General features: G+C 49.4%; 5 protein-coding genes across 5 annotated transcripts; 2 read left to right on the plus strand and 3 right to left on the minus strand.

Annotated features, from left to right (window-relative positions):
- Nucleotides 1-249: 249 nt before the first annotated feature.
- Nucleotides 250-921, plus strand: FIESC28_03975 (uncharacterized protein; the record flags this gene model as incomplete). The annotated part of the gene is made up of 1 exon (XM_031158124.1): nucleotides 250-921. The coding sequence occupies one exon, from the start codon at nucleotides 250-252 to the stop codon at nucleotides 919-921; it is 672 nt and encodes a 223-aa protein (XP_031017824.1).
- A 454-nt stretch (nucleotides 922-1,375) lies between these two features.
- Nucleotides 1,376-2,986, minus strand: FIESC28_03976 (uncharacterized protein; the record flags this gene model as incomplete). Its single annotated transcript, XM_031158125.1, has 3 exons — nucleotides 1,376-2,122; nucleotides 2,172-2,250; nucleotides 2,298-2,986. The coding sequence occupies 3 exons, from the start codon at nucleotides 2,984-2,986 to the stop codon at nucleotides 1,376-1,378; spliced, it is 1,515 nt and encodes a 504-aa protein (XP_031017825.1).
- A 586-nt stretch (nucleotides 2,987-3,572) lies between these two features.
- FIESC28_03977 (uncharacterized protein) lies at nucleotides 3,573-4,904 on the minus strand (the record flags this gene model as incomplete). The annotated part of the gene is made up of 1 exon (XM_031158126.1): nucleotides 3,573-4,904. One exon carries the CDS (start codon nucleotides 4,902-4,904, stop codon nucleotides 3,573-3,575), a length of 1,332 nt encoding a protein of 443 aa, XP_031017826.1.
- Nucleotides 4,905-6,296: 1,392 nt separating this feature from the next.
- On the plus strand, nucleotides 6,297-7,025 carry FIESC28_03978 (uncharacterized protein; the record flags this gene model as incomplete). Its single annotated transcript, XM_031158127.1, has 1 exon — nucleotides 6,297-7,025. One exon carries the CDS (start codon nucleotides 6,297-6,299, stop codon nucleotides 7,023-7,025), a length of 729 nt encoding a protein of 242 aa, XP_031017827.1.
- A 3,071-nt stretch (nucleotides 7,026-10,096) lies between these two features.
- FIESC28_03979 (uncharacterized protein) lies at nucleotides 10,097-11,374 on the minus strand (the record flags this gene model as incomplete). Its single annotated transcript, XM_031158128.1, has 1 exon — nucleotides 10,097-11,374. The coding sequence occupies one exon, from the start codon at nucleotides 11,372-11,374 to the stop codon at nucleotides 10,097-10,099; it is 1,278 nt and encodes a 425-aa protein (XP_031017828.1).
- Between the last annotated feature and the right edge of the window lie 863 nt (nucleotides 11,375-12,237).

The following is a 12,237-nucleotide window of genomic DNA, read 5'->3' on the forward strand; positions in this document are numbered from 1 at the left end:
ATCATCATCTCAAACACTCAAGCACTTGCAAAGCCTCCTTGCTATCATCCAACAAGTAAGTACTGCACCTACCAACTAATCTACCAAGCTTCTGGTTCCCGTCAATAATTCCCCATACTTTTAAACTCATCTTCAAAATACTTGTTTTCCGCATCCTCGGCAAACGACATACTTTACTTCACAACAGTACTAACGAGTATTCTATCAGTTACCAACACGAACCCGTCTCAGTATCGTTCGGGTTTATAAATGTCATCATTTACACCGATCAATCGTCAGGCCGGTACCCAAGCTCCCTCTCTTACTCCTGCCGAGACCGGGCTTCTTACACCTCCTCCCACTCCTCCTCCTGTCAACGTAGGCGCAGCTCTCTTTCATTTCGGGATGCTCACGCCTCCTCCTAGTCCTCCTGCTGCTATGCCTCCCCCTCCCCCTCCTACACCTGTTACCCCAGCCCGAGCACCAGCACAAGCCCCAGCACCAGCCCGACCATCAGCTGCTCCCAAGCCTCCCAGGTTGCGCAAATGTGACGACTGCGGCGATACCTTCAGCTACAAGAATATTGCCGACCACAGGAAGGTCCATAAGATGCTCGGAGACGAAGGTGGGCTGGCTCGTCCCTGCAAGCAATGCAAGAACCACCCCGAGCGGTGTTATGTGGCCATCCATCCCGAGAAGCTCAACACGTACGCGTGCGCTTGCTGTCTCGGCGCCCACAAGGCTTGCAGCTTTAAGTCGATCAAGTTTGAGAGACCGAATGAGTGGGCTGATAGACATCCCTTCTTGTTGGAGAAGGAAAACATCCCTCCTGAAGAAGAGGACAGTACTTCAAACTCATCGGCGAGTAACTCAAACTCGTCGATGAGTACCTCAGTCTCGTCAGTGGAGGTTAATCCTCATAATAGGTCCTGGGAACTCTAATGAGCGCATATGACGTTCTTAACGCTCTTCTACCCCTTCAGGGAGGTCACAGAAGAGTTCTCCTTTGAGGCTTAGGCTACTATAACAAAGTACTTATGGGCGAATGTGTATGGGTTGTCTTTCTTTGGTTTTGAGTCAGTGCTGGAGTTTAAGGAGTTCAATAGAAGGAAAAGGAAATGACTTTTTGTATTCAGTTTTCTCAATAGATCTTTTCTCTACACATCAATGTTTCATCAAACTTGTAACTTTTCTGTGATTATATGTGTTTAAGCGAACGGATGTTCTCATAAGGTCGATGCGACAACGATCGGTCTATCACGAGGACTCCCCCAAGACAGCATAAATAACAGATATACAAGAGCAAGATATATTCAAGTGTCAGTACTAAATACAAGACCTAATCCTCATGTTTTCTCTCGCACTATTAACTCCCCATACAGCCAATGTATCCTAGTCATCTCCGAAGCGGCGACTTCGGCTCAGCAGAAGACCTACGTTTAGTTCCCGGCTTCTTCTTATCCCCACCCGCACTCCCATTCTGACCTTCCTCCATGGCCTCAACGACAGTAGCTTGATCAGATCGAAGCACGACTCCCTCAGCGATGACTTCGTCACGGCATACAAACTGAGGGAACAGAACTGCGAGGACAGCAGGCTTGGGACTTCCCTTAACAGGCTTGCGAGTGATGGCATTACCGACGTCGTAGTCATCGTACTGTCCCGCACCTCGCGAATCTTCCTCGTCGGGCAGTTCAGCAGTGATCATATCCCTCGAGCGCTGCGCATCTGCCCAGAGTGCAACAGCGTGTCTAAACAGTGCCGGTACAGCACTAAAGAACCCAGTCTGTTTATACGCCACGACAAGCGGATGAAGAGCCGTTCGCACCTCATTGCTCGCTTTACGGACAATATCCTCTTGGATAGTCTCGACTTGTTCCGAGTCGGCTAGGGAGCCGAGAATTTGACAGCGGTACACGGTCTCGCGGCGCTCGTCGCCTTTGAAGAAGCCTAGCATGCTGGATGCTGAGGTACGCATGTCGTGGGATACGTAGAAGGGGACGAATATGTGAGAGAGGAGGGTTTCGGAGATTACTGCGTCTGCGACGGCGCAGCGCATCTTTGCGGCTGCTTTTGTGGTGCGGGTTGAGATGGGGATTTTGGGGAAGCGGGCGAGGAGTTCTTGGATCTCGCTTGCGGAGTCCTGGTAGACGGTCAATATTGAATTGAAGAAGGATGGGTGTACAACTTACGACTGCACCGTCGTGGAAGTTGAAGTACTCGTTCACGAAATCATGAACCTTCTTCGACAACTCCTGAAGATCAGAGCGCCTATAAACGTCAGCAGGTTACCACTTGTCAATGGTTCAAGTACTCACAGCTTCTTGACCTCCTCAGATCCATAATCCCTCAAAATGCCCTCTCCAAGATCACTCTGCGCCTTACCCAACTTCCCCTTCACACTCTCCAATTCCTCAGCACCAGTCTGCATTTGCGACCGATGCAACTCACACTCCGCATTCATCTCCCTAATCTCAGCAGCATGGTTCTTAGCATGCATCTCCGACGCATTCAGCAACTTCCTCAACTTATCCGCTTCACCCGCTCTATTCTCCGCTTCAGCAAGTTTCTCTCTTGCTTCTTGTACTTCCTTCTCCATAGCCTCAACGGCCGCTTTTTCGGACTCGTACGTCTTGTACTTTTGTTCAAACTCTGCAAATATCATGTCTGTCTTTGCGCTGGCTGCGGCTTTGTGCTCTGAGAACTCGCGCACGATCTTGTCGTTGAATTCGCGGAGGCGCTTGACTTCGCCTTGCTTGGCTTCGAGGTCTGCTTCAAGGGCTTTGCGCTCTTCGGCGGATTTCTCAAAGTCTTCTATGGAGCCGACATCTTTGGAGACTTCCTTTGCTAGAGCGAGGAGCTGCCATAGCTTAGTGTGCTTATTGGCGTTGGTATTGGAGTTGGTATTATTGTTTTGTTTGTTGGTGTTGGGTGTTTTTTCAGGAGTGACAGTGCCATTGCCATTGGTATGACCATGGCCATTGACCTTGACCTTGGGATCCGCCATGTTTGTTTGATGTAGAAAGAATAGAGTAATCAATTTGTTGCATTATATCGCTTGAAATCGTCACATTATATAAACTTGTCGCTAAATACACGATATGAAAAAAGTCCGTTTCAATTTTGAGGCCCTCCTCGCAGAGCCTCATCGTCCGTTCGTAGGGTGAGGAGACAACTCATCACCACCACACCACTACACCGGTCAGTCTAGAGGCAAGTCATCTTTTGTTCCCCGCGAAATCATCCTAGTGGCTCAACACCAATCGGCGTACCCAATCCTCATAAGAATCAGGCTGAACCGCATCAACGGGGCGTTACACCACACGCGGGGTAACCCCAATAGCAATGAGCCTTTTGTGCTTAAGACACCATCATCGTCTGCAGAGCTGAAGTTTGTCGGAGATGGTCGTCCTTGTAGCCTATTGAGGGTGTCGCGTTGTTTGGTCTCTTGGTGTAACGGTGAAAGCATCGTCTAGACAATTGGCTGTCAACTCTTTGCGATAGTCGGTGATGCGGTCGCCTTGCGCAGATGGAACTCTTGAGGCCATCTCGGCGCTCGTGTCGCAGCATTAGCAGAATCATCACACTGGAGCCTAGAATGAATACTCCGTGTCCTTGTCAACGTTGTCGTCCATGTCCTCCGTCTCGACCTTCTTGAGCATATTCTTGGACTCCACTCTCTTCGAGCTCTGGCCCTCACTGAGTCCAGACTTATCAAATAGATGAAGCTCGACAGATTGAGGCGCTTCTCCAAGGACAGGCTTTGGAAGCACCTGCTTATGGACGCTGTACCAACCGTCCTTGTCCATTAACTCATACAAGACTTCCTCAGAGTCGTGGCGGGGCTTGGTGGCCAGGAAGACCTTTGTAGTAAATGGCTCCCCTGCGGGAAAGTAGGTCAAGTTTGCTGTGTGAATGGCCGAAAGTGTTTCCACCAGGGCTGGAAGCATGTCGACATTGTAGGTGCAGTCGCTGAGCATCACGAGATCCCAGGGTCCAGATTTGACCTCAGGCCCAAAGCGACCCTGTCTGCCCTCCTCCCAATCCAAATTCTCGTAGATCATTCGCACCGGAGTCTCCTGGAATCGTAGGTGCGAGTTCTCCAACCTCTTCATGTTGGATCTGGCTCGTTCCTCGGCCTCTGGCAGATCTGTCATCAAGATGGTGCAGTCACCGTCAGAGGGACCTAGTCGAGGGTACACAGCGCCGAGCCCGATACCCAAAATGCCCACACCGCAACCCACTTCCAACACACGGATTGACTTTTGGCGGCTGAATATGTTTTTCATGGTCCTCATGCAGGGGTTGGTGCTGGACTCGCTCTCGGGAGCAGTCTCGATACCCACAAGTGCACATGTCGCTACTACGCCGCCATCCCATATGTGACGTGCGATGCTCTCTCCGATCTCCTCCTCAATCTCAATCGTTCCCAGACCGCCGGATGTCTCATTCAACAGGAGCCTTCGAATGGATACATCTGTATCTGAGGGTTGAAGTGTCAATGGTACCCAAGCTGGCATGACTGCACCCTTCTCGGCGGCTTCTCTCCGGTACCGCATCTTCTCGGCAGACAAGGCCAGAATGCGGGGGACACTTTCGGCAGTGTGAGGAGGATCCGATGCCCTCACACAGATATGGACTCTCATTCCTGATTCAATAGCTCGTTCAAGAGCAATAGGAAGTTCCAAAGCTGGCTTGGCGACACGCATACCGGGCTCCCAGTCAAGGTGTCCTGGATCTGACAGGAGCCATGTTGAGCTGCCTTCTGGTGATGCAGCAACCGCAACGACTTGAAGGTCTAAAAACCTCTCCGGGAACAGAAATGAGTCTCCGAGATCAGTTGTGATGGTGAAGAGTAGTTGGACCAAGGTGCCCCGTCGATTTTTTATCACTTTGGGAGATCGAAGAAATCTGATATAATGCATCTTGCGTATTTGGGGTATGAGTGCCGGCCAGTACCCAAAGTCGGTCCGTTAAAGCTTCACTTGTTTCTGGATGCCTTTGATCTTACTCGATAAATATTTGAGTTTCAAACGGTGACTTGCTGGCGGTTGTTGACTTTATTTGCGCCTCGATGTCCTGGTTGCCCAACCTCTCGCCTGGGCAATTTTGATCTTCAGCTAGCTTAGTCATCGCGTTTCCGCTTCACATGCAAGCCAACCGCTTCGGGTCGCTTTCAAGCGAAATGTTGATATTCCCTTATTCGATATGAAGGGACCCAAGAGTTCGTTACGTTTGACTTGGGGATCGGGAGATATAATCGATCATGTGCGCTTTTGCTCCGGGGTGTCGTCCCAACGCTGTGGGAATGCTGGTCGTTGCAGGACCCATATCTGCAAGGAGGCTCCTTCCTCAGCTCAATCATTTGTCAATCTCGCTTTTGGCATCCATCTCAAGCGACATCAAAGACCATAAAGCGAATACTTTGAAGTGTTTGTTCGTATCCGTATAACAAAGAAATGAAGCGAACTTGCTGCTGAAGATTAAGTCCGCCCCGACTTCATCTCGTCCCCAACCAACAACACCGCTTGCACTTGCTTCCTGGAAGTCCACAGCAGACTGGAAAGATGTTGGGAGCCAAAGCAACTCACAGCTTACATCGGAAGGAGTCAACTATAACTTTTTCCATGGCCAGCAGAAGCAAAAGCGATAAGGCAATTTATATGACTTGGGTGATATTGGCGGTTCTGGTTCGCGGGAGGCACTTCTTCACTCTCGTCTTCATTCTAATCTCTCGAAAACACGACAAATTAGTTCATTGGGCTCCCTATTTTCGCTCTCGCCATCTTCTCAGCCGTAATCCAATATGAACATCGATGTGTACTGAGAATGCTCGGAGGAATTGACATGAGTAGTTACCTACCCGGGAGCAGCCCCATGTCAAGAAACGGTCATACAGAAGATGTAGACTTGTTCATGATATTGATCGTACCGTTTCGAGATTAGTTATACAGAAGGAAAACAGCTGTTTATACGTGTTCATTGTCATTAGAGTTAAGTGGCCGATGCGACTTGCACACCTTAGCTATTGATATTTGATTTCACTGGAGAGGCAATTGATGATACTTTGGAAGGAAGACTTATCAAAGGTTTGCTATGTAAATATACCTTTGGCGTTCAATACAGAAAGAAAAGGAAATGGAAAGTGAAAAAGGAAAGAAAGGATATTAGCTTCTGAGCGAGAATTATTATTGCTATGCCCAACCTATTGTGTCAATCACGCCTTTGCATCCAGCTATCACGTTTTGAACTTATCTCCCTCAACAACAACCCTCCAAAACACCACCTCACAAATATCAGACACGATATCTTCAACCATGAATGAAGATCAAGAAAAGCTCCGCGAGGTTCTACAGTCAAAGCCCTGGTTCGGCTTCGACCTAGACGACACACTCCATGAATTCCGCAAAGCAAGCCGCGCAGCAACAACACACTGCCTCAACCGCATCGCCAACACATCAGACATAAAACTCGAAGATCTCCAAGAGAGATATGGGATCATACTCACACAAGGCACCGCAGATGCTTTTACGGACGGCAAGACTTCACATGACTATCGCCGAGCGCGCTTCGCTGCTACGTTGAGTCATTTTGGGCTGAGTCACGACATTGTCGATGAGTTACTGAACGACTACGAAGGCATCCTCGTCGAGAACTTCACTCTCAAACCAGGAGCCACATCACTTCTCAAAGCTATCAAATCATCAGGTCGAAAGATAGTAGTCATTACCGAAGGTCCCCAAGACGCCCAAGAACGAGCCATCCAAGATCTAGGCATCGCCAAATACATCGACTTCCTCGCAACCACAAACTTCTTCGGCGTCTCCAAAACATCAGGCCTCTTCCCCAAAGTCCTAGATCATCTCCGGATCTTACCCAATGAGATCGTCTACATCGGCGATTCACCACAACGTGATATCGAACCCGCGACCAAAGAGGGCATCTATGCGATTCACTTACACGAAACCCAAGCAGAGCCGCTTGTGCTGCAACCCCCGAGTATCAACTCATTGGACGTGCTAGCACAGCTCGTGACCCCGATCTAGCGCTACAAGGCTGAGATCTAGTGTAGTTCAAATGATACACCCGTTTCAACGTGTCAGTCTCTCACAGGAGATATTGCTAACAAACAAATCAGACGAGTGCAACGTTTGTGATACTGTGATATTTCAGCTTTTGGTAGTATAGTGGTGAGTTATCACATTGATGGTTGAGTTATTAGTCCGAGACATTTCACGAGCACTGTGGTTATCTCTGTCTGGGCTGATGTTACTCCCATTATCAATCTCCCGTATTGATCATCGCTATAATTAAAATAATCGTAACTCAGCCTTGTGGTGTTGCTGATGCTGTGCCTCTGACGTTCTAAATTAATCCAGCTGCATGGTATCTGACAACGGCTGAGCCTCGCAGCTTAGGTATGAATCCGGCGCTGAGGGTTACACGGCTGCCATTCAATTTATCCCTTCGTGTTAGGGTGTGTGCAAACAGAGCACGGGAAGATGCATTAATTATTCTGTCACCGTACTGCAGGTATCCAGATGGATGGACAGCAGAGAGATCCATCTGTTCGGGCGCTAGAATAAGTGCTGATCTAAAGCGGTATAAAATGACCACATTATTTTATCGCTTATTCTTGAGGGCCATTTTTTCTGTCATTTGATGCTCGGTGAGATGTTACTTGAACGTGGTCAAAATGGAGTCTTGACACTTCACTGATCATCCACCGAACGACTTGGCAAGGATGTCCTCATTTGATCATACCGACATACCTCATGTCCAAACTACCTGATTCTGGCAGACAGCGATACTTTCCCCTCGTTTCCCCTTTAATCGAGACGCGCACGAGCAAGAGGGGTAAAAAGGTTTAAAACAAACTCAAATGGCTTGGTTTTGAGGCACATTGCTTTTCTAGTTACAGGGTGGTGGTGAAGATCCGGGCCGGGGAAGGGGGAAGAGGGGCGCTGCAGTGAGGTCATGTCATGATATGGATGGCCCTGGTCAAGCACTGTCGTCATGCAGTTTCATAAACTTGATCGTCAGGAATTGGGTTTGGATGTTCCAATCGAACTGAGTTGTGATGAACGGTAGATCATGTGTTTCAGAGGGATCCAGTAACTTGACTCGTGCAAAGTAAAGCCATTTCTTTTTTGAGGCCAGAGGACGCAGAGGTGGAATGTAAAAAACGCGCATGGGTATGACTTGCAGCTTCAAGGTTAATCCCCCGTTCACTTAAGGGATAGGTAGGTAGGTACCAAAGAAACGGTTGGAATCTGGTGTTCCAGAAGTAAGAACCACGGCCGTTGGACTAGCTGGGGAATGAGAAAGTTAACCGTAGGAATGCATTTATTCGTAACGGATTACTGTTTGCTCGAGTCAAGAGTTTGCTAGTTATTGTAAGTTTGGCCAAAGCGTTAGAGTTATGCCCGTGAGCCCGGAAATGCCGCTGCATTTGCCTTTTTGCTAAAGTAGAGGCTTCACTACCAACTGACTTGCGTACATAGCAATGTAGTGTTGGGAAAGTGAAAGGAAGGACAAGAGAATGGGTGTGGGTGCAGCGAGCGCCTACAAGACCAATCAAGCCCATGGTTGCAGCCGTGAACTGTTCTTCTGTCGTATCTGTGATGCTGACCTCTTTCTTCACTCCCACGTGTAAGAAAGAGGTTGGGGGTGATGGGGGGCCAGATTGATATGCTGGATCTTGCAGCTAAAGTCCTACGGATAGACTGGGGGCACATGTGATATGATGTGTGTGATGTCGGCCAAGTCAGGGTCTGGTCGCGATTACGGTCGCTCTGTGTTCGCTAGCATCCATGATTGTCGTTTACCGGCTATCTTGAGTAAATCCATGTCGGGTCTTTTGAGCAAACAAAAAAACAGGGCCTCTTTTGCTCAGACCCTGGGCTTACGGTACAGCATTGTACCACCACATCCTTTTCTCACCCCGGACCGAACCTTGACACCCACTTCTTACCATTGTTTTCTTGCCGGTTTGTTGATCAGATGTGACAGAATCGTAGTGCACACCGGAAAAGGTCCCCCGTGGTTTAGTATCCCATGTGCGGCGTCTAACTCACGGCGGCGCCCGTCATCGTGAACAACCGTGAACATCCATATCATCACACAGAGCACAAGAAATGAAACACTGGTCACTTTACGGGAGAAACCACCATAGGCTACTCGGCAGCATCATAGGTCTTGCAGGCATGAGCAAACATTCTACAAGTGGCATACCACCAGGTACAATCAATCATAGACATCACATTGTCAAGAACAATAGTTATAAAATAAGTTTCGGATTTTTTTGCTCAATAATTAAAGATCCTAATTCAATAATATCCAACTTGAAAGTGGTATAGTCGAGCTCCCCAACTCCTCCTCATAGTTCTAATGCATGAGGGACATTGCTTTCCAAATCCATCAATGAGGAACGTAAAACGTTAGATCCTCCAAATTACCGTGTAGTAAAACCTTCCGTTCTAAGTGCGAATCACTTTTTGTTATCCTAACGCGCTTGATCCCATAAAAAATAAAAGACAAAGAAAAGTAGTTAAAAAGATCCGTAAGCTCCGAAACAAAAAATTCCAGAAGAACAATAATAATCGCGTGTCCTGTCGATCCTCCTCGTTGCTAATCCGTTCCTTGCGGATAGCATCGCTCGCTTGCTCGTTTTTTTGCTCTCCCTCGCCAACTGCTCTCGCGTCATTCCAAACGGAAACAAACACCTGGGTATCTCGAATTGGAAGAAAAAGAAGTCCCCTTGATATCGATCCACTCCCTCCGCGCGCGCGTTGCATTGCTGGTGGTACAGGTCGCCCCTTGATCCTTGGTGTCTTTGATAATAATTGCCAAGTCAATAAAAAGAAATCGCTTCCTCAGGGGCGAGATAGAGATGTCGTAAAAAAGAAAAATGAGAAATCCATGTGGTGTTTCCAGGGATTCCAGCGAAAGTGGTAGTATACAGCGGGTATATGGGCATCCAGTCCGGCAAGCTTTGGTAAATGTCACTGGCCGTGTCATAGGAGTCCATGGGTATAGATAGATGGTAGTTCAGGTCAGGTAAAAGTCAGAAACATGGTCATGGTCCTGGATGATCCTGTGGAATAGTGTGGTCCGCTTATTTGGTAGGGTTCCTGAGGATTTCTTCACAGTTGGCGTCAAAGCGAAGGTTGAAGAGCCTCACGTTTTGCATAAACTTCTCGGTCTTGTCGAGCTCACGGTCACGACCGAAGAGGGTCTCGACGAATTCAACACCGGCATTCTTGCCAAGGCCAGCTTGCTTGCGCTTAGCGGCCTTAAGCATAGGGGCTTCACAAGCCTTGAGAAGAGAGCGAAGCTTCTCAGTGAGACGCTCACCGGCCTCGATGAACTCCTCAACGAGGTCACGGTTGTCGGGAGTGCGGACTCGGCCGACGGTCTCCTCAGCTCGCTTCACCTTACCGGCGAGCTGGATAAGAAGAAGCCACATCTCGCCGGCCATGTCAGAGATGGGAGTGGCAGGACCCTGGTGGTAGACGGTCCAGTCATAGATCCACTTGCCCAAACTGTTGGCATCAAAGACACTACCGAGGAGTAGGATAGGCTCCTCGGCAGGATCCCAGTTCTTGAGTGAGTATCCAGTAGGAATGCGATGCTTGCGGGCATCGGCTTCAGTGGCCTTGGGAGTGGAAGGGGTAGACGCAGGCTTGGTGGGTCTGGCGGCAGCGGGACGAACCGTCGAAGGACGAGGGGGAGGAACCGTGGTAGAGGAGCGACGGGAGTGGGAGGGGTGGTGGCCGAAGCTGGTAGGAGGTCGGGATTGAGGCGAGGTGAAAACGGAAGCGGCTCCCTCTCGTGTGTAGTATTCATCGTAGCCGACAGTGGTAGCACCCTGGTAGTCGTCGTAATTAGTGTACCGTCCTCGGTCATCATCAAATTCTCGAGGTAGGAAAGCGGATCTGCGGTGATGATGGTTCTTGGAGCGGGACTGTGCAGGAAGCACATATGTATGTCCCAGCGCCTCGATGATCTCGTCCTCGTCGGATTCTCCATATGGAGTGGAAGCCCGGACATAGGTAAATGAGAATCGGCGGTCGCGCTTGGAGCGCGGAGATGACTCGGAAACGGAAGGCCTGCGCGACGAAGAAGTTTTGACATGACTCACATCTGCCGTGCTATATTGCCCGATGCTGTTGTAGCGAGGCGAGTCCTTTGGAGGACGAGGGCTGAAATCGCTAGCCTGGGAGTAGCTGTTGAATCGCGAATGGGCCACTCGAGTCGCTGGCCGCCTGGGAGTTGACTCGGCCCAGGTCGGCCTCGGGGAAGGGGTTGGAGTTGCGGACGACATCCTCGTGTAAACGCTGTCGTAGTCGTGGATCGGGGTCGATCCAGGAGTTCGTGGAGAGTGGTAACTCATGATATGGTGAAAAGATGTCCAACTGACATCCACTGTTTCCAGGCTAAAAAACAACTGCTCTCCTCCCGAGCACCCGCAGTTGTTGGGTTGTGGTTTCGCTCGCGGATTTTCGGTTGTTGTTTTTCGTGTTTTTTTCGTTGGTTTTTTCTAGTGAGTAAGTTGAGAGGCTGTCAAAAATGTCAAGACTGCATGCAGCAGATTCAACAATCAAGATGCGCCGGGGAAGAGACGCCCAAGGGGAGGTGATAGGAATAAGCCCGTCACCTCGGTATGTAGTCGGAAGAAAAGAGGTTAGAAGATTCTTTTGCGACGGCGAACATGACCAATGGGTATTATATCTCTCCTCAACTTGGAGGAATAGGCACCAGATCCCGTAGAACCCGGTAGTAGTGTCGAGAAGACGCTGGACACTCGAAGTGATCCAGTTGAGTGATGATTAAGAAAAGAGCGATGACGTCGATGCACGACGTGCTGATAAAGCTTTGGTGAACTCGTTTGGGGGGACTTTGTGATTGGCAAGCGCCAAGATACGTGTAAAAGAGAGGAAAGGAGGGTTGAGTGGGTGGTGGCCTAGATATATATTCCACTCGGGGGAGAGATTTGTGTGTGTCTTTCTTGCCTGGTGGACACCGCACGGCCGACTCCCAAACCTGCCTGCCTTTAGCGGGTGATGACAGGGGAGGACGCTAGTGAAGGAGGGGCGCCACCAGGGTTCAGAAAAGGACAAGGGGTGTGTGTTCTAGGTTTAGGGGGCAGGGGGTAAAGCCGCAGCGCTCGTGAGGGTGTGAACAAGTTGCTCAGAACCAGAACCAGAGACAGGGGAGCCTGGCTGATGCAGGCTTTGCAATTGCACTGCACTTTGC

This window comes from Fusarium coffeatum, assembly GCF_003316985.1.
Source record: "Fusarium coffeatum strain FIESC_28 chromosome Unknown BRIP53273_contig_82, whole genome shotgun sequence".
Taxonomy (NCBI): domain Eukaryota; kingdom Fungi; phylum Ascomycota; class Sordariomycetes; order Hypocreales; family Nectriaceae; genus Fusarium; species Fusarium coffeatum.